Here is a 27,390-nt window from a genome sequence, read left to right on the forward strand (position 1 = left end):
AACAAAGAACGCGCCAGATCTAGTTATTATTTCTATTACTAGTAGAGCTCAAAAAAGACCTACTCAATGGCTCTAGGCTCAATTTTAGGGTCTCTATTTATTCGCTTGCTACAGAAAAAGCGCTTTTTTTCGTGCTGTTCCCTAAAGCTCTGCCTGGAAAAATTGAGAAGTCCAATCCTGCCCACTCACATTTAACGTGTCGTTAGGTTCTGCGGCACCCTGTAATTGAAGAGAAACAGATGCCGGACGACGCTGGCTTCATAGTTAGGACTCTTCTGAAAAGCGGTCTTTTCAGAGGCGGTAGTGAAAATGAAGGGAAGTCTCACGCAAGATTACCTTTTGGGGATATTACTGTTCATAGTGAATTTCCATAAAATACACACTAAACTGTCATCTACACATTTATTATAGATTGAAACGCATATTTTTAAATGTTGCAGTTTATTACGAGCAAGACAGCATAATTATGAATGCCGAATAAAACGGGGGCATAATTTCTAATCATCATCTCTGAAGATGCTCATATTAAACACTATTGCCCTATTACGACTACTGTGAATTTATTGCACTTGTATTGTTAATATTATTATTGTATAAATAATAATACTAATCCATGATAGCTTAATACTGCAGCACTATGCGAAATTGTTTTTGCGTCTTCAGACCCATTTGTTCCTTTGGCCACAAATCGTCTTCTTCACCTACAAACGTGTGCTAAGAAATGCCGTCGGGTTTCAAAAGCTTGGTTTATCTAATGCGGTTAAACATTGCGTTATTGTTTTGTTAGGCGTAAGAACAAACCCTTGCAGTGCTTCGTCTTATAATTGCTAAAAAAGAGCACTCTGAGGGCAGTGAAGGCTGATAGGTGCGGTGTATGGTAAAGAGGAGTGTTCCAATGGACCTGTTATACTCTTAAATTTGACTGTCTCTCTGTGCTTGAGTAGATTTATCATCTTCCTAACAAATTAGTTTGATTTCTTGATTGAGAGCTACGTCGTATGCGTCACACAAGCTGCCATTAAAAAATATTTGAAGATGAATGAGGTACGCGAGCGAGCTTGCTTCTGTTAACGCTTCTGTTTATGTTAATCGTGTCTTAGGCGTTTATATATCAGCTAGTAATTGATTTGTGAACGACTACTATTTTGTTGAGGATCTGAAGTGACAGTTTGAATTGAGAAAACAAAAAAAAAAACAGAAATCTTCAAACATTTAGCCGCGAATGTGAACTAAACCCAGATTTCCTGGTAAGTGGACGATTTCAACGTCTTGTATAGTCAGTAAGCGGTAACTGATTCCATATCCAAGGTTAGTGAAAGAACGAATTAATACGTCGTGACCCGACGCGTGGCCCACGGATTTTATCGCGTCGCTCGCCGGATACCCGCTTACCATGATCTAGAAAGAACTGCCAGTGCCAACTGTGCTTAAGACGCTGGAATCAATACTATTGTCTTTATTGAACGCCTTTACAGAATGTTATGGAAGGCCATTACGGAATTTGTCTGGCATATACATGCATGTAATTTTTTTCATCTATATGCCATTTACCAAACGAACGCTTCTAACAAACCATAAAAATGATTGTATATTTTTAATAAACATTGTTGCATGGGATTTAGTTTTATCGGATGGCGATAGAAGAGGCTCGGATGATGCGCCAAAAACGTTGTAATTTCTCTCTTGCTGTTCTGCCGTTAGACAGTTGGTAGGACGGGCGCAGATGGAAAGATCACACTGCTAAAAGGTACGTACGACTGAAGGAGGTAAATGAAGTTATTGAGGATAAAAAAGAGTTAGGGTCGACGTGAGCTTTATGACTCTTGGTAGTATATACGCGTAGCGAGTGTAAAGGGAACCTCAGCAGCTATTGTATTGTATTGTATTGCCTGGGCAGCTCGGTACACAAATCATATCCCCTGATCTAAACCATGACGTGGTGGTGTTCCATATATTATTCTGTTTGGTTACGAAATCGATTTAATACAGCAGTAATCTAAACATTATTTTATGGGGACGCTCACTTCACCATACATTACCTCCGTTCAAAAACTATACATCTCTATTTATCAAGAAACCATATTTTTCAGCGTTCAATGGATCACTCACGGGTTTTAGCGAGTTGTATCGGAAAAACAGTTGCTTTTTTTGTTGGATTTCCAATACTCCGTTGTGACTGGCGACTACGAACAGGGACTCTTTGATAGTATATCTAAATATTTCGAGTGGATCCTGCAGCGTTATCGAGCGCTCAAGTCGAATTGAGTATGTTACCGAGCCTATAAAAAGTTTGGCAGACGAACCTGGAAGGACACATCTAGCTATATTCTATAGCAAAAGTATTTTAGTATGGATATTTTTTTACTGGACGAATATTTCTGCGGTGACATCAACTTCAACTTAATATTATTAAGGCACCTTCAGATAGCAAGTTGAACTTGTGTTATTTGTATATATACAAAGTAAAGCAGAGGTAGGCTTCAAATAAAATGAGAAGTAACTCAAACACTACTAAAAAAATTGGTATATATCTGATGCTGCATTTGATTCATTGGCTAGACTTTCCTTAGCTCGCATAGCCTCCTATAGCCTATTGCTTGCCTTATGCCCTAGCCAGTCCGATTGTTTCATCGTACGTTCCATCTAAAAATATTGCGATGCGTAAGTAATTGTTGATATTATTCAATGATAATATGTAGGTAGATTTAAAACAAAAAAAAATTGAAAAATTGCCTATATCTGATATTGATAGTATCTAGATATTGATTTCTTTAGATAATTTACTATCTACTAATAAGCAGTTGATTTTTACAAAAGTAGATTTAGTTATGATTAACAATGGTCCCATTTTTTGATAGTCAAAGTAAGAGCACAAATGAGAAAAAGGAACACTTTCTAAGTTATACTTGATTTCCAATCTAGGATTTGTTGTGCTGCCTGGCAGAAGTGACGTACAAACATGTTTTACAAATGCTTACGGTCTAGTAATTGCTATTGCTTCAAACATAGAAACAAAAGATTTATCAGTGTAAACCATGACTGGCTTGTCTTAGCGGCATTATAATACTAAATAATATATACAGTAAATATAAGTTTTATTAGGAAGCCAAGCGAGGCGATTAATGGCTGGATAATACAACACATTCTAAAACAAATTATATCGGCTAAATGTCGAGACCTTTTGGAAAAGAAAGACGGGACTATTTTTTCTTATTTTAACTTTATTAAACTAATATTATTATATTCAGACAATTATCTTCGGGATTAATCAACAAGAAGAAGATTATTTAATGGCCAAAGTATGGGACACATTTAATCATTAAAAGTGTGCAAAATCCTGTTCAAGGATCGACGTGTACACTGCACACGTCAACAAATGTAATAATAATACTAGAAAATTCTTGCTATCACCCTAAGCTTAAGAAAGTGCCGACTCAGCATAAATTCGTAGAAAAAAGAAAGTGTTCTTGCGCGTAAAGTTGGTTATATATAATATATCATGTTTTCAGTTCCGCGGATTTGAATGCTTAGGACAAGGTATTTAAGGCTACTGTATAGAAGTGCCTGCAACTGTTGAACCGCCCGCTCCTTTAAACGCCTCCTTAAATTTATATCGTTCCTCGAAATCATAATTATTAACTATATAAATAAATTACCTGATATCTCTATACCAAGAAGCTGAAGTTCTTTGTATGCGATCAAGCATCGGTTGATTAAAAAGTTTCCTGATTCTGGTAGTAGTTACATTTCTCTATATAGTATGTCAGCTCCGTTGCTCCATCAGTACTAAAATACTGTTAGCGAACGTCCATTAATCTCCTACTTCTAGATACTGTATGACATAACGCCACGTTCAGTACGAAAAAATATAGAATACACAAATTTATGATGATCTTAGATTTAATTTGATGATAAATAGTAAGTCCCTCTTATCCGTGTCTGTCCCTTACAAAGCTATCATCGCCCTTGCAACCATGAGACTCCAAACATATATCATGTTCTTCTTCTACAGTTTCAATATGGTGCTTAATATCGTAAAACATCACGTAGAACCTAGCAAGGCGCGTACTCCTCCCAGCCTGACGCGGAAGGACAAAGAACTTTCAGTCACTACAGAAAACGATGTTTGAACGCGAGTATTTTACATCAGAACATTCATATCGACACCTGCACCATAGAAATTAGGAAGATAATAAATTTAGATGGTGAGGTTATTTTACAAATCTTCAAAATCACAGCAAGCGACAGCTCTGTTTGGAGCTCCCGGTGTCCAAATTCTTAGATCTAACGGCTTGGCTGTAAGGGGAAAGAGTGCTTCTAAGCAAACCTGGAAAAATTTCTTTGTAAGAACTAAAGTTGGCCAAAATTTAATCAATCTTATCAAGTTTAATTTTTGTGACAATTGCGTATTTATGATATATAGGTCCTTCGCCAGAAGGTGGAGTTTTGGGTGCCTATGAGATTTTTTTCTTTGTGTTTTTTCGAAATAGCCTGATCTTGTCAAAGTATATGCTATGTGAGCACAATTTATTTTACATTTGAACGCTACAGAAAGACTGCATGGAAAGATGCGAAATTTGTTGTCATAAAGTGAAAAGCATTTGAAAAAACTATCTCTCGGTCTTTGTTTTTTTTATATTAATTTAGAAAAGGGTCCAAGGCGTATCTCATAGTATCTAATTGCCATAAACCCGAATCATAAACAAAGCCTAAAAGTGTATTCAATACAAATGAATGTCAGGCCATAACGCTTAGACGATCATTTAGAACAAACAAAAAAAAAATCACTCGCCAACACTTGCTCTGGGAGAAGGCTTTATTTCATTATATCTAACTATTTTAGACACTTCATATCCGATGGATCATAAAAGAAATTCGCCTTCTGCACGGATAATAATCCGAGCTTGTCCGGTTAAGTTAGATTTTCGAGCATTTGATTCAATATCAATACCGTTTTTTAAATTTTATAAGAATTATTTGGGTAGACGAGGACAGAAGATATACATTTAAAGGTATGTTATTGAGAGTCTACATCTGTTCATTAAAAGATAATTTGTTTGTTTCCTGTTGAATACAGGACAAGTGTGATGCTTGATGTAGATATACCTGGAGCGGTAAAACAAGCTAAACCCAGCTCTGTTGTTGCCAATAAATTGGTCAAATATGAAGGGCTTAAATTAGATAAAATGATAAGATAATACAAGCCTTAGCAATGCTGACGCTATATCGTTGAGAGGACCCACTGCATTGCGTTTAGCATGATTTCAAACAAGGCTATAGAAGGATACCTAGTTGCTCTAGGCATCAATGAAAAGCTTTCTTATTCATCACTTACTTTTGCCTTTTGGTAGAATCCTCGACATACTATGTAATGTATTACGTAGTCGTTACTATGTACGATTCGCTAATTAGGTAGAACTGCAGATTTTTGAGTTTGTCAACGAACTATGACGCTTTACATACTAACTTCATTTTGTACTAGACAAAACATCCTAGATGGAGCGACAAGTAAGCCGGCATAACGACCTGGAAATGGTGAAGCTAGAGGTGAAGTGGCCTTAAGGAAAAAAATAAGGCTAGTTTTTTTAGTTGCATCCCTTACAAAGAGTTTAATGTCAAAGTGTCGGAGCATTCTATTGCCACTGTGCTTTAATAGAAAACTTTTAGAGCGGAGCCCTAATTTTTTAATATTGCAGTTGCAAATTAATGGCAGTGAATTATGCGAGCCTGCAAATGTACATTTGTTTTTTCTATTCAATAAAGTTAAACAAGTAGCTGCAGTCAAAAAGGAGCTGTTAGCAAAAGTAATATAAAAAAGGTATAGCTGTAGACTCGGTACTGCATAGATGATAATAATAATACCTAATAAGTTAAAGAAACCAACGTTTCAAATAATCGATCTACATTAACGGTGCACGTTGGTGCGAACAAAGAATAATCACTAACCAATGGCTACGAAATCCAGTCTTTTCTATCTGAAATCGGTCAATTTTTACACAAATTAGCTGGTGAAACGCACCATCTTAAAAGTTACACTTTACGTATTCAACAAATTTAAATATCCCGCGCGTGGACCCTATTCCAACGCGCGGCCAAGACCGCAATGCCAATACATGATAAGACCTGCTGTTACTTTCAACATTTTGCCTTTTCGTCATCAATATAGCCGTTTTTGTGAGTCGAAAGCGCATCAAAGAAACTAAATGATTCCGTCCACTGAAGAAGATTAAGGCTGAAATCTGCTAATCTGCACGTACGTCCAATCATCATAGCTAACCCTAGGATGAACTTAATCTTTTTAGAAGCATGCTAGCTAACAGTATAACGCCTATTCAAAATGACGCGTAATCGACTGACGATTTGAAAACGGCCGGAAAAATTCTTAGAGCACATTCAGAAAACACAGATACTTCTGCATGCAGTTAACATAACCAAAGGAAAGAACCATCTCTAACAAAAACAAATGGCAAAACGCACAACGCTCTTAGGTTCATTGCTTAGGCAACGATTTGAAGGCGAAAGTCGCGAGGTAAAGGGCCTCTGCTGCTGCTGCTACTTCAGGTTCTGCTCATAATATCCATTGCACTATTGAAAGGTCCTGGATGAATAGGCCTATTAAATCTAGTAATGCAGTTAAACATTTGCTAGTACAAAGAATCACACCTTTTCCAACGAACAACAAATCGCATGTTTCTGATATCAATGAAATCATAGCTTAAATAATCTAATTTTGAGCAGCTAACGTCATTCCTTGGAAAGACAAGGCACCTCAAGACAAGTGACATGTAACTCATTGTTTATTCCTCGGATCTGAGGTTCTACTTCCATCTTGGATTTTCATATAACGACAAACTATAGAGAAACATCTAAAAAAGCCTCTGAGATAAAAACCGAATCCTACCATAAATAATAAAACAATTTATAGTAAAGTTAACGTCAATAGCTGCTAAACTAGGTAAATTATGTTCTTCGCGATCATGTACCCGCCATGACACTGAAAGCCGTAACGTGGTGCTTTAAAGAACTTACTTTGCAGTCATTGAATCAGGGAGCTATTATCGTTATGTATGCTTGGAAGCTCGAGGTCGAGATGCGCCCTGCAAATTGCCCCCTTCACCTTTGTATAGCATTCGGTATTTCACCTCGGTTAATCGTAGTTCATAGAATTTTATCAAATTCTTATCTACATAATCACCCCTATTTCGGTGATGTAGCAGTAGTGTTTTTATTACCTAATTTTCGTACCACTTTTCAGCTCCGAGTGCACAATAGGGACCAAATCCCAAATTTGTTTGTCAAATAAACTTTTTTAAAATTTCGTCATACCTAAATAAACACAGTTTAAGCAAGGTTAGAACGACACTAAGTTTAGTTCCTGAACTTTAATTAGCAGACGTCTCTGAACTCACAACTTATTGTATATTGCTTCCATATAATCAACATCAATCTGCTCAACTAATCAATAAACGATGCTGGCTAGATACCCGAATTGATTTCCTCTGTAACCTTTAAAATACTATTATCGTTGTATTTTGAATGTGTTGTACCTACATAGGAGTCCCGTTGCTCCATATGCCATAAAGCAGTTTTGGCTCGACACCCGCCGAGTGGCTGCCGTTAGAACGAGATAGTCTTTGAAACGCTAGTGCTGGCAAGCCTGCTCTTCCAAGCTCATTCCAGCCACTTTTCTCGACTTGTGCACGAGCATCCTGTTGAGAAATAGTTTATGTTAAACTTTTTCTTTTTTGGCATCGACATATATGTCGAAGAATATCTGTGCGCAGTATATGATGCACTTTTTTCTAGAAGGCCACAAAAACAAACCAAGTTCTGCTGATAAAAGGAAGAACCATGTATACAGATAGGCGAAGTAAATTATCTACGTGTTGGATTATCGCCTTTTTTTTTACACTTCTACAAATTAATAATGTCGATGAGTAAACAGACGCAAACGACTCGCCTGAATTTGTTGGGGGTCGTTTGTCTCTCACAGGGACTACGATAGCACCGTAACCGTATTCCGTAAATCTTGAAAACAAGAGCTTACTTTTGTTTCGTTTGCACTTAACTGCATCGTCCTTAAAAAGTGCGCCTTTCACCTACATAGCTATTGATTTATTTACCTGTACATCAACACATTTGCCAACGTGGCCTTTTGCATTCTATTTTATCGATGCGAGCTTTCCACTAATCCACACACCCGTCCGCGGCTGCCAGACGGCGTCTTTGCAAGGGGTATTCTAGCAAAACAATGTGAGCCAGTACAAAATTCTATTTGCGTATGTTGGCACAAGCGTATTGAACTTCATAGCGGGCTTGTATCGAGCTGAGCGCATGTGATTCTACACATGTGTACATGAAGCGTGCAATAGAGAACGTTAACTTCTCGGTACATGTTCTCCCAAAGGGTAGTAGCATTCAACAGAGTGCGAACACAATAGAAATGCGTAAGTAGTGATCATTACTTTGTTTCTTTTTACAGTTTCTCCATCATTGGTTATAAACATTTTCGTATTACCACTATTTCTGTAACAATTAGTTCATTATATTTAGCCTCTTCCTTCAACGCGTCGTACTCCGACCATCCCCTACTACCGACGCATCCGCTTCATCATTCATCACAGCTCTGCAGTGGATAGTCGTTTCCACCCTAATAAGCATCAGAATCGCCCCGTGGTCACCAGATATTTTTATCACTTAACAAGGTTAACATATTACTACTTAATATGACAAGAGCACAAACTTTCGTCATGCTTGCCCGGTCCTGCATGGAATACTATTCGCTGAAGTATTTCAGTTTACCGTTACGCTCGTTTTCCAGCGTATTGTACGTTGTTTCCAGATTATTCTTCTATCTTTATCAATGAGGATTCTACTGCTGGTCAGGCCATTGCTTACATAAGTTTCAGATGCCACACACATAGTCCTCATACGTTTCGTGAATTTTATCCCTCTGGTAGGCTTCTTGCACACCTACACCAGCCTATGTTTATGTTGAGGGCACCTTTTTAAGATTCTGCTGTGATACTCTGTAATAATACTACTCTTTACGCAGGTGTGCCTAACGCGTATCGTAATGCCAAACAGTATGGTTCAAAGAGAGGACAAATATTAATGTCGGTATTAGATTTTATTGCTTTGGGATTTTGGCTACTGATCAGGAATAGATTACTGAACACGAATTGTCATTTCCAAGGTATTTTTATTAACGCCGTCAGAAAGTTAAGAACAAACCGGTTTTAGAGCAGTTGACGTTAATGAAAAAGCCTTGTTCTCCATCAAAGTCTCAGTTGGGGAAAGTTCATACGTTCAGAGCTGCTTAAATTGCGCTAGTCTATTTCTCGAGCCAACGTTTGCAAGGCATAATAAGGAAAATTCAGTTACATTGAACTTTCCCTTTTCATTAGACCACACGTCATACCTATAGCATTAAGCACGTATCTATGTTGAATTCCAGTTTCATCGTAAGTGATATGAATCTAGTATGGTGGAAGGTAACAATTGCAAGTTGATTCTCTATTGGCATCATACGAGAGCAACTCTGCGTGCCGATTCCGTGGTAGGGTATATGTGATTTAAGGTCTCTATCCTATACTTGCTGATTTGTCTGCAGTTTTAGTTGTCTTATCAACTTCATTCTCTTTAATAAATTCATGCGAATAGTCAGGCCTGTATGAATCGCCTCCTTAGGCCTTTTATTGACGTACGATCCTGATTTAGTTAGCAATTTTGCCGCTTGTAGTGCAAATGTTTGAAAATTTCATTACGTTTCCTATGCACCTTCGCTTTAGTGTCCTTCCCCAAGGTTTTATTTTAATTTTAATGTTTGAGTGTTGTTAATTTATAAGTTGAATTTTTCTCCCTACTCGTTCATCCTGTAGTGATCCTGGTGTTCAAAGGAAATAATAGGAACAGACTCGTCGCACAATTTAGCATCACCTGTTTTATACTAGACACGTCTATCGATACCCCCCCCCACTGAGCAATTTATTGATTTTTTTGGTTTACTTGATAACGGTAAGCGTGGTCTTTGAAGAGGTCTTTCTATATGCATCCCATCACTAACAATGATTCATGACTGGAGTATTTCTTTAAGCCGTCGCAAAATCCTCTATGATATGTACTACGGTTTTCTCACGCATTTGGCGGGATCAGCCATATTTCACCCGTTTAAACGCATCGCATATAGTGCTTGGACAAGTGTACAGCCAGTTGGTTCGAAACTTAGATATAGAACCGTTACATACGATTACAAATTCAGTTAGTCCCCGCTATTATATTATTTCCCGCTATTATATTATTTCCCGCTATTATATAGTCCCCGCTAGAATATTCATGCCTTTCACGCTACACCGCTTCGTGTTTCCGTTTTAGATTTGGCGACGCTGAGATCCGATGGCCCTCGTACAGATTCAATGATGTACCCTCAAATTCACACTAGTGTTGATGTTGCTAGCGAGGTTAGTAAGCACTAGCTTCGAGATCTAGGAATAATACAGCTGCCACGCAGATGGCCTTTCTGTGCCTAAGAGTGTTACGACCTATGCTTTTATAGACCTATGATTAAAATAGTTTGTAATATTGATCTTATAGTCAGTCGAAATCTCGACTTCCTCAGTTGTAAAACAACCTTCAACCAATTCGCAAGATGATACTCCTGTGCTCTATAAACAAACGCTCAGAACTTCAACGTGAAACTGTCTATTCCGAATTTGTATATTGTGGTCCTGTGTGGTGTCGTTAGGTATGCTCCCGATATGTATGCTTCCAACAATGTTGAAAAATACCTTCGAGGGGGCTTCGAAAGGATTACACTCGACACATAGATTTCTATGAATTTTCGTTTTACTTCCTACCTTAATACTTACAACAGGCTTTCTGATATCGAATTGACATGCAATATGTCTTATAATAGACTTGATCATCTTCAGAGCAGTATGCTGTACACGTTTGTACGTCGAGTTAGCGCTAGCGAATAGTCATTTGCCCTTCTTACTTATTTGTCACCAGTTGCAATCGTAGTATTTAGGCGTTCAACAAAGATGCCTTCTTTTATTGAAATGCTGCAAAATAAGCTTCAGCTACAACTTCCGTCTAATATCCTATATTAGCAGTCGCTCAACGCTAATCTGAATTTCCTAGCTTTCAATTCTAGATTTTGATAGTTAATTTGACTAAGCCTTTTTTTTTTAAATAGCTATACATATGCTTTTTGCTTGTGGTTCGTTAGTATATGAAATATTATATATGGTCCTGACGAAGAGCTTTTGCGAAGAAAAAGGACCGTTACGGTCTGCTTAAGCTGAAATAGTCCTATTTGTCGCTCCGCTAGTATCACCGAGAGAATCGGTATTCGCGGAAAGTCTGGCGTGGGCATTTTGTCCTAGCAAGGACAGAGCGGTATTTTCATCTGTTTCAATAATCCGAGGGCTATGCTTGCGATACGCTACTACTGCTGTACCATATTACTGCTGTCCTTCCATTTTTCTTTTTCCAAAGCCGCTGCCGCGACCGCCAAAGCATAGCCAATATGCAGACAAAACGGGACAAAATAGGCTCGCCACCGAGATATAATAGGACAGTGTTGTGATAACCATTGCTATAACATTGCCGGTTTTGTGTTAAGCGTCTATGGTGTTGCGTCCGCTTTCGCAGTCTTCACCCGTAAAGTCTCTTTCATATCTCAACGGAGGAGCAGCAACAAGATCTGCTGCCGGTGTTTCTGATATGACTAAGATTGTACGCTATCCACCACTGCCACGATCGACTCTCACAAGTGCCGCCCTTCGCAAGGAACGACTCCTGTCGAAGGAAACCGAGCAAATACAAAACGTAAACAGAACAATTGAAAGAGCGGAGAAGTGCATATAATATATGAGAAAAAAAACCCGTCCCAAGGAACAACTGTTGGTGCAACCTTAAAGCGGGAGCCAGTGAAGATAATACGATGACCATAAAAGTAATACCTAACACACAAAAGCTTACATCTAGGGAAATTATGCTCATAGCTGGAAAAGTATTCTGCAAGAGTACTAGATACAGGATAATAGGATGGTTCAAGCAGATGTGGATCACAGCATGTCTGGAATTGAATAAATTTAATTTAAAAACGGCAAAATACATATGTATATTTATAGAAAGTATCCATTCTACCTCACTGGTTCTAATCTCTGACGAGTTCAAAGTGATTGTTAGATTCATTTTGTCCAAGTGTAGGACTAATATTAGCTGGACGTAGGAAACGCTTGCTTTGTTAGTTGTTACACAGCTGCTTCTGTTCCTGTTTATTCGATATCTTAATATAAAGCTTTAAGCAGCTTCCTAGGTTTGCAAAAACGGTTCAGGTAAGCGACTAGTTACATTCTACGCTTCAAGATGTGATTACATTTATCGCATGAAACCTTAGGGCCAGTGGATGCGTGAAGTACTTCTGGACCTGTCGCACAGCGCACTGCTTCAGCCTCCTTTTATATAGAGGACACCACATGTCACACGGTGCAGTCAGCAAAAGTAACAAAACAGTTTTTAAAAAATGGCGGAATTACGCCAAGAGTCGATACCTTTATGATACGGTTAAAAGCTGCGATAAATGCAACAGGATGCATAATTTCCCGAAAAGACTAACGACCACCCAGTTAGTAACAGGATTTCTTCTCTCGAGAATAGCTTTTAAATTCTGCACTGAAAATCCATAATTATCGAAAATGGCTTTTTGCATTATTATGAATTTCGAGGTTTTTGAGGTCCTTCTTCTTTGTCATATGCAAAATTTCCTTTAACTTTTTGGAAGCAACATGGAAACTCCCAAGGGCATGGACCGTTGAGTTTGCAATCAAAGAAACCACGATGGAAATCCATCATAGAAAAGTGCAACGTACAAAGCTAATCACTGCGTATCAAAGATGTATTTTTAATGATTCCTCTCGATGAGGGCTGTAATGAAGAAATTTAATATGATTTTGTGTACAATGTCATTTATGGTTCATGAATATTTCGGTACATACTATATGTTAAAGAAGCCAGACAAACGCTCTCTGTGGACAACAAAACCAGGATGTCTTACCATTATAGTTTGCTACTCGATTCCTTTAAGAATGAAACAGCACTTCCTTCTCGATTTTTTCTCATTAGAATTTTTTTATCGTCGATGCAAAAATAAACCACAAAGGTAATCACTGACCTGTTTACGAGCTAGAGTATTTATCTTTTGTGAGTAGAAGTAAATTTTCGGTCAAAGTTTATACTCTGAGTGTGGTGTCCTTTGAAGGAGACGTCGTCCCGCCATATTTGTTCAGGAAAAACGAGCGTAACACGAATATGTTTATCTGTATGTTCTACAAACTGTTATGCTACTGTAAATGCTGAAATGTTTGAAAGAAGTCCGTACATTTTCCAGAAGGTAGTGTACTGGCTCATATAAGTTAATTAGTGCGGGATTAGAGAATGCAAGCATATCTTCGGAAGAACACATATTCAAATGAATTACTATGTATGGAGCGTCATTAAGCGGGAGTCCAACAAGTTTCGACATAACACCGTTAACTTACCCGCCCACTCGTACTCTTAAGGAGACGTTTGCATAATCACAGGGGGAACATGTAAATTGCGACAATAAATTCGATTTGGACCACGGAAAGGTCTAGTGGGCGGGCCGTAAAGTTAAACCTACTGGCTGGCCGAGATGAAAACATCGCGTCAAGTAAACGTCAGACGAATCTTCACACCCATATTACAATAGATGCGATAAAATAAGGAAATAATCTAAAAGCCGTGAATAACTGTTGGTAAAAAGATTCGATACTGACACGTCTTGAATTAACTATCTATAAAACAGATAAATTATTACAGTTTTGCTTCAAAATCTATCACGGTTATTGTAGAAATCTAACATGTTTTAGGGTAGTATTCTATCATATTCGACCAAGCTATACATTGAACAACCGAACAACATATACATACGAAGGCGTGACCCTGACCAGCTACTTTTACTGCTAATGCCTTCACTTAGTGATTTGGTAAGTGGGGACGTCGCAGAGTCCAGATTCAGGTAAAAAGGTGATCTTATCGCATCTCTGTAAAGGAAAGATTGACCTTTCCCAGCTGCTGTTTGAGGTGACTCTAGCACTACCATAACAGAATAGTTGTTACTGTTACAATGGTATAGCGACATAAAGGCGGTCTTGTTTAACAACCATGGTCCATTACCATTAGCTTTGTACATTTAGAAATCGCTGGTGCTACTGTTTCTCCTAGAAAAGCATATGTGCGTAGGGTATTAATCATTATTATAGTGAAAAAAAAAAAAAAAAAAAAAAAGTACAAACGTATCTCTAATCCCAAGTATCACGTAACCATTATTTGTAGTAGAAGCGGTAGAAGGTGGACAAAATAATAGTAATGATAATGATCGCCATCATTATCATAATTATAATATGTGTCTGAAGTTTTATTAATACCAAAATGAATTTTACACTGCTAGTGTTTACTGATTAGTCGTTTCCCCCGAGAGTTAGGGGTGCGTATTTTGTATAGCCGCCCAGGGACGCTTACAAAACTCTACGTTGACAGATTCGCGTTGCTGGTCTCAACCTATGAGACCGTTTAAATAGCACAATATTAATACTGTGTTTGACTATTTGTTACGAAGCTGAAATAAACGGCAAATGGGCTAGGTATTTTTTTTCTGTTACGTGAAAGATGGCTTTAAAAGACCAATACAGCGTTCACTGACTCATCAATATTTACAGAACTTTACCAAGAGGGTACTTAATGGTAGATCTGAAACTGACAATCGATTTCTATTAAGATTACATAGAAAATTACACTATGGCACGTTACTGAAGCTGTACGATTAGACCCACAGGTGGGCTTGACATCGGTTCCGAATCAAGTGAAATTTTCGCAGTGTAAATTAAATAGTATATTTTTTTTCAAACGAAACGTTTGTTAACTGTTACTTTGAGACCGTCAAGACCAACAACAATGAGCAAAACCGTATTTAGATAGAAACCGTTGTAGAATTAGCCAATCGACTGCCAAGATATTTCACCGTGTAATTTGCGATTCACAACAAGCCATATGTCCTTTGTCCTAGAGCACGATAGTACTAATTCTACCGATTTGCAATTCTGTAAATTTATCTAAGCGTGGCCTTATTAAATCGGCTTTATTGATTTGTTGCCTGGAAGTGCTTATGGATGAGGGATTGTATCATCTTGGCATGAAAAATTTAAATCAAAATCCTTTTTTATCATTCATATTTTTGCTGTACGGGAGGTAAAATTTTGGCGCTGCAGTCCATTTTCAGGCTCATAGATTATCCAGTTGGCGCCGTTACCCTAACCACTAGTTTGCACAAATCGAGCATGCCTGATGCGTTCCAAATGAAATTAAGCGAAAAAAAAACATAATAATAACCAAATTGATTAGACCGCTTTAAAAAGTAAAAAACAGGTTGATCAGTAAACTAGTTAGCTTACGTTAACAAATGAAGATGTACGTTTGTCCGTAGTGATTTCCTAAATGCGCGGCTAATCGTTACCAAATACTAGATAACAATAAACTTGTCCAAATATTGGTTTGTTCCCTCTGCAAACCCTGTTCGTGCAAGGTTGGCAGACCATCGTGTTATAAACACAGCGACCATGTAACATTATAGTGTAGAAACAATGCCTATCAATGTTTATCAGTGGAATGCGAGATGGGTTATGATAATAAGTTAGAACTGTCGCACCGAATACTTCTTGTTGACGAAGGTAACAGCGAACTTATTGACTAAGAAATTTAAACCAACTGGCTCGCTCGTAGATATAGTAGGGCAAGGGGCCTTAAGCAGATCACGACATCGGCATAGTACTGTGCAATGTGTATACCTATCTAGAGACCTCAATACATCGTTATGCCCTGAAATTTGACCACATTTCAGACCAAGAGGTGCTTATGTCGATCGAGCAAATTAGAGGCATTGAATCCAGATAACCTATAGTTTCAACAATAGGGGGGTCACAAAACGAGCAATCTACTTAAAACCATCTTCTCACGCGAAGAACAAGATGAACCCACAATATTTACCATGTCCATGAACTGATACCTTAAAACTATGCGAAATCGATCAGGCTGTCTAAACAGTCTCTGGGGAAGACATCTGGGTGAGCTGGACAATCACGATAACAATACACAGAAAAGACCGCTTTTGTTTTCGGGACTATTGAGATAGAATACAGACTCTTGGCGCACTCTACGCATATACAGTGTAGGCCGAAGGTGTCACTCAAGTAGGTAGAGGTTTAAAATAAGCATATATATATATATATATATAATTTTTTATGTCTCCTTTATCTGTTATCTACTGTGGCAAGCTAATTTTTTTTCTGGTTTGGTTTGTATACATATATTTGGAAGCACGTTATTTGGAGTACTTGATATTGTGACGAACTATAGAAGGCAGTCGTGTGACACTAACGTTCACTTTAAAGAATACGTAAATCTAAAATAGACTGCACGGAACCCGTTTTTTTTTTTCTTAACAAATATCAACCTTTGACTAGTCTCCCATTTTACTTGTGGACGGTTGCTTGCATAAAGTTTTTGCAAAAGAACTGTTGTGACTTTTTTTTAATCCTTATGAGTCTGACACATGTTACCCGGCATATGAGCTTCCGAAGAGGTTCACTCAAACTAAGCAATACGCATAAATTACCATGTCATTATCGGGACACCGAAGACTGTTGCCTATTAAGGATGATCCCATAGAAAGGCACTACTCGAATCAGATTAGCGTTGATCACGTATTTCATTTTGTAAATATATGCAGACATTTCTTCGCTGCCGCTATTACCCGTCTTGCTAGACCTTCCGCGCAGTAGACGTCTATACAATGATCCCGTTAAGCGAACGTAAACGAAATAACTTTACTGAATAAGTTCACTGAAAAGTTTACATGAACAAAAGGCCAAAATAAGAATTATTTTTAGTTTCACTTTCATCCATTTATGATCAACCATTTGTCTCCTAGAAACAGGTATATATATGACATTAGCTTGTCACCCTTCTTGATGCCACTAGTTCATTAAACGTGCGAACATATAAATCGAAATCCTTCTGATTGAACCTAGGACACAGGCTTGCAGTTTACGATTTTTACGTTGGAATATTTCAATGTATCGAGGTATATCTTATATTGAGGTATTTAAATAATTCGTTAAAAATGACATTGTGTATCTCTGACTTTATTGGATGCCTTTTACGATATATTGCAGCCTGTATTTAATTTCGAAACATTCAGCAATGTTATAGCGCGCCTTTTTTTTTTTTTTTTTTGTATCTATATCGGAATTAGGAAGCAGGAAGTATAACAAGTACCTGCCATCATTTGCAGATACCGTACTTAAATATACATTGTGTATAGGCTGCAAATATCACAAAAATTCGTTTGACTACAACTAAATCCTAACGGGAACTAAATATTGACGAATTTGTCGCATAGATCAAATAATGTTACTCAATAGTTTAGGGTCATATAGAATAATTCTTTTTGGTCTTTATTTGGCTGGAGTAATAGTTTAACAACTAGCCAGCAATTGCAGATCTCGTAACAGCCTGCCATAGTGGTAAAATAACACTATGATAAAGCGAATAAGATATATTTTACATATTCAGTATTGTCAGAAAAGAGACTAACGGTCATTTTTTTCCTGTATAAATTAAAATGTACCTTTCCATATTATATCAGAGGATTATTTTTCTCTCTCTCTCTCTTTTTTTTTTTTTTTTTGTAAAATATTAAGAAATTCGCTTTTCTAATCGACTTGCGTTTACGTATAATTTGTAAGTAATAATCAGGTAATAATTGAATAAAGTTAGGAAAAAATTAAGTGAAGTTATTAGCTGTAGATGTAAATCAAGCTCTGGAAAACATCTGCCAATTCATACCTAATAACCCTAATTAAGCCTAGCTCCTTTAATTAAAACAGATAGCATATTCCGTATTCGTTCTGTACGGCATTGTCTTTCGTGATGAAATAGCTTGGCATTGGTCGAGCACATTATGTCATTACTGATCTTATGGCCAACGGTGGTAATCTCTGGTCTCCAATGACATTGGTAACCCAGGCAATCTCTGTGTTTCAATACAATGTGCCGCTTTGCCTCGGCGTAGGCGGTCGTCTATGTACATGAGGAACTTTCATGTTTCTTATCTTTCTTCCCACCGTTATCTCGCTTCGTTTGCCACCAGCTACAACTGTCGCCCCCGCCTCTGCAGCTCCGCGCTATCTGCCCTCCGTGACTCTATGCGACGAGATCGATGCGTTCATCTGTTCCTCTTTAATCCCGTACACAACTTTCTGGTCTAGCCGATCTATCTTTTTCTCTAGTCATGATTTGCCCTGTATGCTTTTGCAGTCTGATAGGGTCGCTACATAGCAATCCGACTGTATATTCATAGACATCACCTCAAGCTAGTGTTGATATAATGTGTTCCACTGTGTTCCTTGAACCATGCCCTCTATGTGTGGCATTAACTGCGCCTCGCAATAACAGTTATTTATAACAAACAGAAAGGATATGTAATCAAGTAGCAATGACGGTTCTGTACTAGGCAGACGATACAAGAGCGCTTAGATAAAATTATATTCTACGCGTCACTTGCGGAAATTATAGATGGACGCGTGCGTGCTGAGTCGGCGCGGTGATTATATGACACCATCTCTCTTGTCCAATTGTTGGTCATCATCAGCTGTCGTGCTGTGTTTAGCACAATATAGGGTGATGGACCCCAGCGGGCGGCGGACGAACTCGACGAGGATGGTCGCAGATGAAAGTCTGTGAGGTGAGAGAGGAGAGGTCCAGCAAAGCGGAGAAGATGTTTAGCCTATAAGAAAACTTATATATACATGGCGACTGCGGAACATTACGCCCCTACTCTCACTTAATATTCCCTCGACCTGTCTTTCTCTCGCGCTCCTTTTTTGTGTAGATTCTTTTCCCTACGAAGTTCCGGGAGTAGAACACAGGCCAGGCGCGTTCCTTTCTTTTCCACTCATTTCCGTGTCATCGTCCTCCGCTATCGTTTCGACTCTCACCGTCTTTGTATCCAGATATCTCATACGTTGACGGCGACGACGACAGCAGGCGCTACCAGTAGCATCAGCAGCGACACGCTCTTGCACACTCAACAGTCGGTTAGCAGCGATAACACTGACAGCACGAACATCCTCTTTTTCCCTTCCAGCTGTTCCCGTCTAGGCGACCCGACCTAGGGAGTCCCAATCGTTGAGGGTTCACCGGTCGTCTTTGTCCTTCATCCGTGTTTACGTGCAGATGACGATGACAATGTGGTAATAGTACAAGTTAGCCCCCCTCCTCGCCTTGCCGCCCGCAGTCCAGCTGCTGGTGCCTGATCGTGTTCATTCCGTGCAACCCGGTATGATGTACCAGACGGACAAAATCGTTTAGTATTTCTAAGTGCATAGAATACGCACATGCTACAAACATTAGCCCAGTTTCAATACATGCATTAAGTAAAATAATTCACGTTGACCCACTTTATAGTACTGTGCATGGTAGGCATTGTGAGAGCAAATAAACAAGTGCTGCATAATCGTTACAATATGTCGAGTTGCTATATAGACATACATATGCATAACATACAACCGTATGCAAGTCTACAGGTTACAAGCTTGTCAATAACTCTGCTGGTCAAGCACCCACGCTCTCGTAGCTAAAAGTACAATTACTACTGATTTCATAATCAGCAGCATCACTGATGGATGCTTTAGAAATACTGCTGGTGGCGCAGATAATAACAGTGCACTTGGAAACGCAGGCAGTGAGTGAATGTAGAACAAGACAGAGAAACGAGCAGAGCGGTCCGAACAGAATGGTACTTTCTTTAGCCAGATGCGCCCACTATCGCCTTTTGGATTATTCAGTCAACCTTTGGTTTCTCAAGTCAGTCAGATGGACACACGCCTAGACTAGCGATGGAAGGGACCCCTGGAGGGAGCTGGGTGTTTTCTGGCAATAGCGCCGCGCAAGAAGCATCTGACAACAGTCCGTGCCACTGCCAAGTTTCATTCCGGGCTTCCAGGCTACCGTTGTATCCTGCTGACTAGTAGCTACTAGATATTTCCACCTGAGACCACCGCGGGCTACGTTCACTTTTTTTTCGGTGGGATTTACCGACCAGACGATAACTGCTGTTCCGTCAGACTTCAGGCTGTAGAGTGAATATTCCAGGACCCATCCATTTACCATTTACTAAGAGCCATATCACTACCGGTCTGACGTCGCACAGCGTAGCTATGTTCAAGAGGTACCCTGTCATCATCAATGCACTAGTACACAGAATTGTTCAGGCATCACTGAAGTTAAGGGCTTGTTGGAATTTGAAAGACAAGCAACTTAGCAGCTTCCTAACAATATTACTTGATCTCATTAAGTTACAGCAACGATGCTACCGCACTGAGCCTTTCTGTAATATTTTGTCAATACCCTTTTTTTATTTTTCGAGCTCAGGCCGAGAATCGTTCGCTGGGGAAAACACTCATCAGCAACATCTGTAAATGTTCCTAACCGGTGCATTGACTAGCATGTCTCCATCCATTTATATGTTACACGTATAATTATCTCGGACACAAAATAGTGGAAATTTATTTATTATTCTATTGGTGCAATAGCTATGTGATGGCCAAAAACACCATTGTCATTAGAAATCTATACGAATTTACGTAAATAACGTGCATGAGAAATGTACTTATTTTAAAAACAACATGCCCAATCGGAGGACCTGCCAACTGGCCATGGTCAACACCGTAAACGAAATTGGCGCTTTAACATTCCGATAACATTAACGATGGCATTTTGTATCTATTTTAATTAATTTTTCTTAGACGTTATTTGTACCTAAATGAGTCGCTTGGCTTTTTAATATATATTTGCAGTAGAAGACAAATGCATTCTGTCCAAGTGTGCACGTATTGAACTCGTCTGTGTTTTGGTAGGGGAAAACGTATTATACGTCACTGTGTTGAAAACACAAACTGAGATCTTTACGCACGGAAGGATCTTCTGTTATTCAGGCCCTATAAAATTGTACATCTATGAAAATGAGATTTGTGTAAAATGACACTTCGTTAGGGAGGTCTATGCGCATGGATACCAATGCAAAAATGTCGCTGATTTCTTCTTTTGCAAGTACATGGATTGGCTTCAACAATGTGAAGCTTTCCGAACGTTTCCCTCTAGAAGCGTCAATCTGGAATGTCTTTGAAGCTCTAAGATGTTCTCGTTACTATTTCTAGCACAACGTAGAATTGCACCGTACATTATCGTATCTTTTCTATCCGAGTTCCGGTTTGCATTTGTGCTTGGCATCTGCTTGCCATCGAGCAGAAATGAGGCTATTATATGGTCAATGGAACCTTGCCAGCGATAAATGACCCTAGTAGTAGTAAAGGTATAATTCACGTTACCCTATGACCATGCACGATCGGCTAGACGTGCTAGGGGAATTATGTATGTTGAAGTTGTCTTTTTTTTTTGAAACTTATGCAATATACCGCTGAAAACGGTTATTGTAAACACTGTGTAATTTATAAACAAATGTGTGCACACAGTAGAATGGCGAATCCGATTGAGGTACAAAAGGAATTTCCGTGTACGTTATTATAACGTTCATTCAAAGCCACCTAGCATGTCGATTTATCTTTTTTTATGAAATGGACATGTGTATCTTGCGTACGCTATACCATTCAATATTGACCCCCAAAACAATTCAACGAATACTGAGTTGGGCGAGATGGAATTAAATCAAGCGTCTCGATCATCCGCTGCTACGATGCCTCCTACTACAATGTATTCGTGTACATGCTTATTACTATGTTGGTTTCACTAGTTGTTTATTACCAAACGAGATACAAAGCAGGCTTCTGTCACACCTTTCAATAGAAGGATATGTATCGACTGTAAAAAAATACATGGATAATCTACTAGGTTGCTTGTTTTTATGTTAACCTTTTCGTTTACCTGTTTAATTTCTATAAACTTCTATATATCATTCAAGAGTGGTGTCTTTTTTTTTTTTTTTTTTTCTCTATATCTGTTGCAGCTAGCTCATGAGTAGACAATTATATCGAGTTTAAGCTTTAAAGGCTAATATTCTAAGTCGAAAACATGTATTTTTGATACGTACATTATTTCGCTTTTTGTCAATGCGAGAAAGCTGCTTAGGTAGCCCAGGATATTTGTCCCGCGTCTAGCAAAATCTCCATGACTGATAAGAGTGGTTGAAAGTCTAAAGATAAAATCTTGGGCTTAAACTATATACCTCATTCTGATCGGTCATTTGAGGTCAGATGAGAACTTCGGATAATAAACAGCCTGCCTAGTGGCTGAGCAGATAAGTGGCCAATATTAACCTCTTATCAGGTATCTTGAATATATACAATTTTTCAGAAATCAGTAGTCTGAACGAGTTACGAATCGGGTGTAACGCGTACGGAAACACGGCTTCTCATTGATCCTCAGCGTCGCGTTCTGCACCAACTAGGACGCAACCGCAACGATAGGCTTCAACGGAAAATTGCTTTCGGTGACGTAAGGCTGTGTGTCCACGTCAAAGAAGCTGAAAAAAGACTATATTGCTTCGAGAGGTTCGGCTGTTCCAGAGTTAAGTCAGATTACCATCCGACGAGGGTTCCCATACGCGTGACTTGTGTTTTATAGTATAGAAGGGTTTGCGCATTGAGAAATGCTTGAAAATACAATATGCTTTGTAAAATCTTGTGGCTTAGCTGCATCTTAGTTGAATCAGGCTATTCAACGAAAACGACCCGGTATGCAAAGCAAATGCATGGTTCTTTCCGACAATTCCATGCCGCACATGATGAAGATTGCGAAAGCCGCTTTGTAAGGATTCGAGTGATGGGTATTGCACCCGCCATGTTTTATACACGTCGCTCTAATGGATTGTTAGCTTTTCCGTGAGTGAGATTCATAATAACGTACATTTAACAGCTAGAAGGATTTACCTGGACAGGTTCTTTCGTTTCTGAGGAAAAGGAATTGGTTAAAGGATAGGAATTGGTCGTGGAACGTGACGGCGAATACATAGTAAATTTATGCAAGAACAACATTCTAATGTAAGGATCATCTTTTACGCGGATGATTCCGTAATGTTTAGCAAGAATTGTCATCGTCTGCAGCAGGCCCTCACAAACGTGAATAATTACGTCGCTGATGTAGGTCGACAAAACTTGGGACATCGAATTTAGAAGAAGAGGAAAACTCAATTTTTACCGTCTGGCAAAACAAACTCGCTCAGGTGTTTTGACCTTACCGCAATATCAACAAAGATTTAGCGGGCAAAGCAGATCACAGAAAGGCTCCAAAAGCGGATAGCAAGTACGATTACTGTCAACAAACCGCAGAAGTTATTTCTAGCAACGGCAATCAAATTGTTCAATTTAAAGATTGACCCCGAACGCCTCGTATGGCACTCCAATCATCTAGGAGAAATAAGCTTTCGAGATCTGACTGCTCTGGACAGAATCAAACTAGTGTTTCTGAAATTGGTAGTTGATCTTTCACCAATGAACCCGCAATCGCTTAGTTTAGCTGATGGCAAAGATTCCGTTATTCGTTCAAAACTTTCATAGGAAATTCGGTCCTTCCGAAACACTAGCTAACCGCGCTTCTACAAGCAGACAGCCACTCAATCTTTCAACAAGATAGCAAATTCGTAAGATATAAGGTCTATGACCCTATCTGATACATGCTTGTTTCGACATATGTTTCCATGGCTACTGGTTCAATATACTCAGCATAAGGAAGGCACGGAAACTGATGCCTAGGGTGTCCGAATCAGGCCCTTCCAAGCACCTAATTACTATATGTCGACGCCATATGGATTTGCTCTATAGAGCCTATGGTAAATAGCATACTCAACGAAGTGATCCAAGAGCAACCGACTGTTATCATCTTAAATTCGACGCGTATACTTCAGCGATGTAGCCTGCTTAAAGATTATTATAGCATACGGGACTGAATTACCCCGAGCTCCACAGAACTGCGAGTGGGCGATGCACTCACTGTACGCAACTAGGACTCAATGGGCTTACGGTTTTGCCTCGCGTTAGATTTTTCATGAGGCAAATAATTGGAAATCTGGTCCACTCCGTGGCGTAACTATTGTGTAGAACTTAAGTAAATAAGGACCTTTCCAACGTGGAGCTTTTTTGGGCTTTTAACTGTTATAAGGTAAATCGTCGAAAATGGGTCAGCTTGCCCAAATTAGTGATATATAATTACGCGCATCTTTTCCCTGAATGAAGTCATAAAGATCAAGATGATAGCAAGTCATAAAGAATCCGCTTGAGCGATGTGGAGGCGAAAGGCAAACAAACGTACAGATCCAGAGTTTTATTCTTATATGAGATGGATATATTTGGTCTTTTAACTTGCGAATATAGGACACACGTTTGACAGAAATCCTTCGTCGCCTAGGCTGACTTAAATCTAGTGTGCTAGGGATATATTCTATTTGGTTGGTCAAAAAGCGATGTCAGCTCATCGTAAAGGCCTGTTGTAATTTTAATTACTACTATTCAACAAAATCTTATCCTCAGTTCAGACTCTAGAGATGGACCCACTTGCATTTTCGTCACATGCTAAATTCAAGGATGATATCTTGGGCGTGGAAGATGTTTTGGGTTGCCCTTTTGAAATCGATGAAGACCTTTGATGATAAGTAGCTTGTTAATCCTAATCTGAAATTTGTTAACAACGTAAATTACTACACTTTTATTGTTATTATTGACTGCGAACATTCGACTAATACTATGTTTGCGAAATTTCGTAAGTAGTTAGAAGCCCGGATGCTAACGAACTTCATAAACATCACGAAAAACACGGCTTCTTACTGTCATCGAATACGTTGCGTCATATCTTCACACTTAGATATCTACAAGCTGTATCATATTAGTTATTACCTCCTATTTTATGAAAAGGACTTTTCAATTGTGTACGATTCTTCACAGGGATACGCAACAGGGTTGCAGGTTCTTAATATCCTGTTTGATCAGATGGCCTTACTGAATAAATGGATTACCTCAATTAAGTCATACATTAGAACCCCTGTTCCATATAAAGGTATCAAAACATATATTTTGCATGAACTGCATAAAAGACGCAGCGTAGGCTTCTATGCGGAAATGTTCAATCTATTTCAGGATTGAAAACAAATCAAGATGCACTTTGCGTTTTTGAGAGCTCCTTTACCGGAGTACCAGACACGAGCTTGCGATTATTACAGCAGACATACGTGTTCAGTAGTTGACACGGAAGTGGGTGCTTTTAAAATAGCCATACGTGTCAAAGTTTAAAGCTTTTTCCAATCACGCTGCCTTCCACTATATTAAACAAGTGTCGAACTGATGCGTTGGAATAGTGCGTGAAAAGCACGGTTCCAACCATCGTTTTTAGGTCTAGTTTTCTTCTTTTTCTAAATGAAAAATATAAAAGGCCAAGTGAAATGGAGAGATCGTTTGCTTCAGCTGAACTCAGGCGTGAAGTTCAGATGTTAAAACGTAAGAGAGCTTTTTTTTTGGTTCTGAATCAGTGAAAAACGACTGCCGAAAGCCTCCACCACTATTGCCGATCACCGATATATACGCTTTTAATATATTTCGACATTAATGAGGCCTTGCTAAGCATTATCTTGCTTTCTTAACGGAAGAGGCAATTTGAAATGTCGTCTCGGCTAGTGGTTTTCTTGTACCCTAATGGATACGCTATGAGTCAATGTGTTTTTTTAGAATAACCAAACAACTGGACAAGCGCTTTTTTTATACACACGGAGACTGTTTACTGTAGTCCCTATTGAATTGTTTTCGACTCTCTTTTCGAAACAATAATTTCAAAATTATAGCTGCATGCCTTCTTTGTCGTTTGTTTTTCATTGAGATCTTATAATTCAGCCCGCAGTTTGTGGTATGCGTCCTAAAAATCTTGAAGGACACCTTGAAAAATCAACGCGTTCCTGGAAACATCCTAATTCGGAAATATGTGAATCACCTTGTGCTTGGAACACGTACAAGAAAGTCACTCAATAATCCACTAGGAAGTCATGTCTGCTTTTACTTTTTTTTTTTTAATTTTATATTAATTTGGTGATATATAATGATGAAAGTTCTGGATTTCGCGCCCAGTATTTAAGCTATTAAATACTGTTTTGAATGGCTGGCTCTCGAACACGAAACAAAGCGTGTCGACGCCTGGCTTTTACCCTAGACTGCCACACGTTAGGTTTAGTTGCAGGTTACCACTGCACTGTGGAATCACATTTTTTTTTACGATTAAATAGAGAAACACATATGTATGTATATATATATATATATATATATATATATATATATATATATATAGGTACTGTATTACCCCCATTCAACTCCCTCAATTTTACGTGATTTTATCCTATGTTAGGAAATAGCAAATCGTTTCTCGCCGTTGATTTGTATGACAAGTACTTCTTTATGACATTCAACATTAACCTGATACGTCACAGTAGCCAAACGATTCAGAATGGTTCGGACAAATCAATTAGGGTTTTTTTTTTGGCGTAAAGTTGACTTGGGCCAACTTTTATAGGTGATTCTAGTTTCGGAATGGGGTTATTGCTTTTATTTATTTTTCATCATCAAACGCGGATTGAGATTAATTTTCTTTTTGAAATAACGCGGTCAGAATCAGCTTCTCAGATACGGCTGTATCGGGCTGGATTAAGATCCTTGAGTCGTCGTAACTCTTTATAGTTTCGTTTAGATATGTTAGCGGCCCGTTATCAACAAAAGAAATCTCCAAAACGGGCGAACGTTTTATATAATGTACACGTTATAACGATAGTAGTAATAAAGTTACAGGTTACCAAAAATAAGAACTTCTTATCAACTAAAAAAACCGGTAAAGCCTAAATGTATCCATTCAAATGATACAATACTTTCAATAAATGGCTCATATAATTTTTAATTTATTTACCCAATCCGGATATTATCGAACTGTATTCTTTATGATATTGTCGATCGAACGCTCTATTCATATGGTGCGGTAAGTACATATGGCTGTTGCGACACTGCGCTTCCTGGTTGGCTAAAGTGTAGTTGCTTTAACAGATTTGCCTTTTTTTTTTTTTTTTTTTTAAACTTTTTTTTACAGTCATTTTACCAGTTACATAGAGGGCATTCCTTTCAGGGCGAGCTTTTTATGCAGACAAACTATTGAAGCGCCCGTTAAGACGCCTGACGAAATTCTGAAAGTTTTATCATTAGCCTGATAACAAGTTCTTTTTAGAGTTATCAATTGTTAGCGGGGCATTGCCAAAATGTTCCCTATTTT

At 38.6% G+C, this 27,390-nt stretch overlaps 1 protein-coding gene and 1 long non-coding RNA gene across 11 annotated transcripts in view; one reads left to right on the forward strand and one right to left on the reverse strand.

Annotated features, from left to right (window-relative positions):
• LOC147757659 (uncharacterized) overlaps window positions 1-8,432 on the reverse strand; it is a 36,748-nt gene extending 28,316 nt beyond the window's left edge. For 2 of the 9 annotated variants that reach the window (XR_015320191.1, XR_015320193.1), the window contains exons 1-2: window positions 7,961-8,379; window positions 7,552-7,709 (exon numbers count right to left, since the gene is read on the reverse strand). This is a non-coding gene — a long non-coding RNA (uncharacterized LOC147757659). Of the gene's footprint in view, window positions 1-7,346; window positions 7,710-7,960 lie in introns of those variants that run through there. The other 7 variants (XR_015320188.1, XR_015320195.1, XR_015320190.1 and 4 more) reach the window with 6 other exon arrangements.
• The window catches only part of LOC147757660 (uncharacterized), a 36,433-nt gene continuing 17,337 nt past the window's right edge, over window positions 8,295-27,390 (forward strand). Inside the window, exons 1-3 of one of the 2 annotated variants that reach the window (XM_086978995.1) lie at window positions 8,295-8,447; window positions 10,375-10,460; window positions 11,656-12,120. In XM_086978995.1, the coding sequence (XP_086835121.1) occupies window positions 8,357-8,447; window positions 10,375-10,460; window positions 11,656-11,871 (393 nt within the window). In that variant the 5' untranslated portion in view covers window positions 8,295-8,356 and the 3' untranslated portion in view covers window positions 11,872-12,120. Of the gene's footprint in view, window positions 8,448-10,374; window positions 10,461-11,655; window positions 12,121-27,390 lie in introns of those variants that run through there. The other variant, XM_086978996.1, reaches the window with a different exon arrangement.

The sequence above is a fragment of the Varroa destructor genome, unplaced genomic scaffold (genome assembly GCF_002443255.2).
Source record: "Varroa destructor unplaced genomic scaffold, Vdes_3.0 BEIS01000002.1, whole genome shotgun sequence".
In the NCBI taxonomy this organism is placed as follows: domain Eukaryota; kingdom Metazoa; phylum Arthropoda; class Arachnida; order Mesostigmata; family Varroidae; genus Varroa; species Varroa destructor.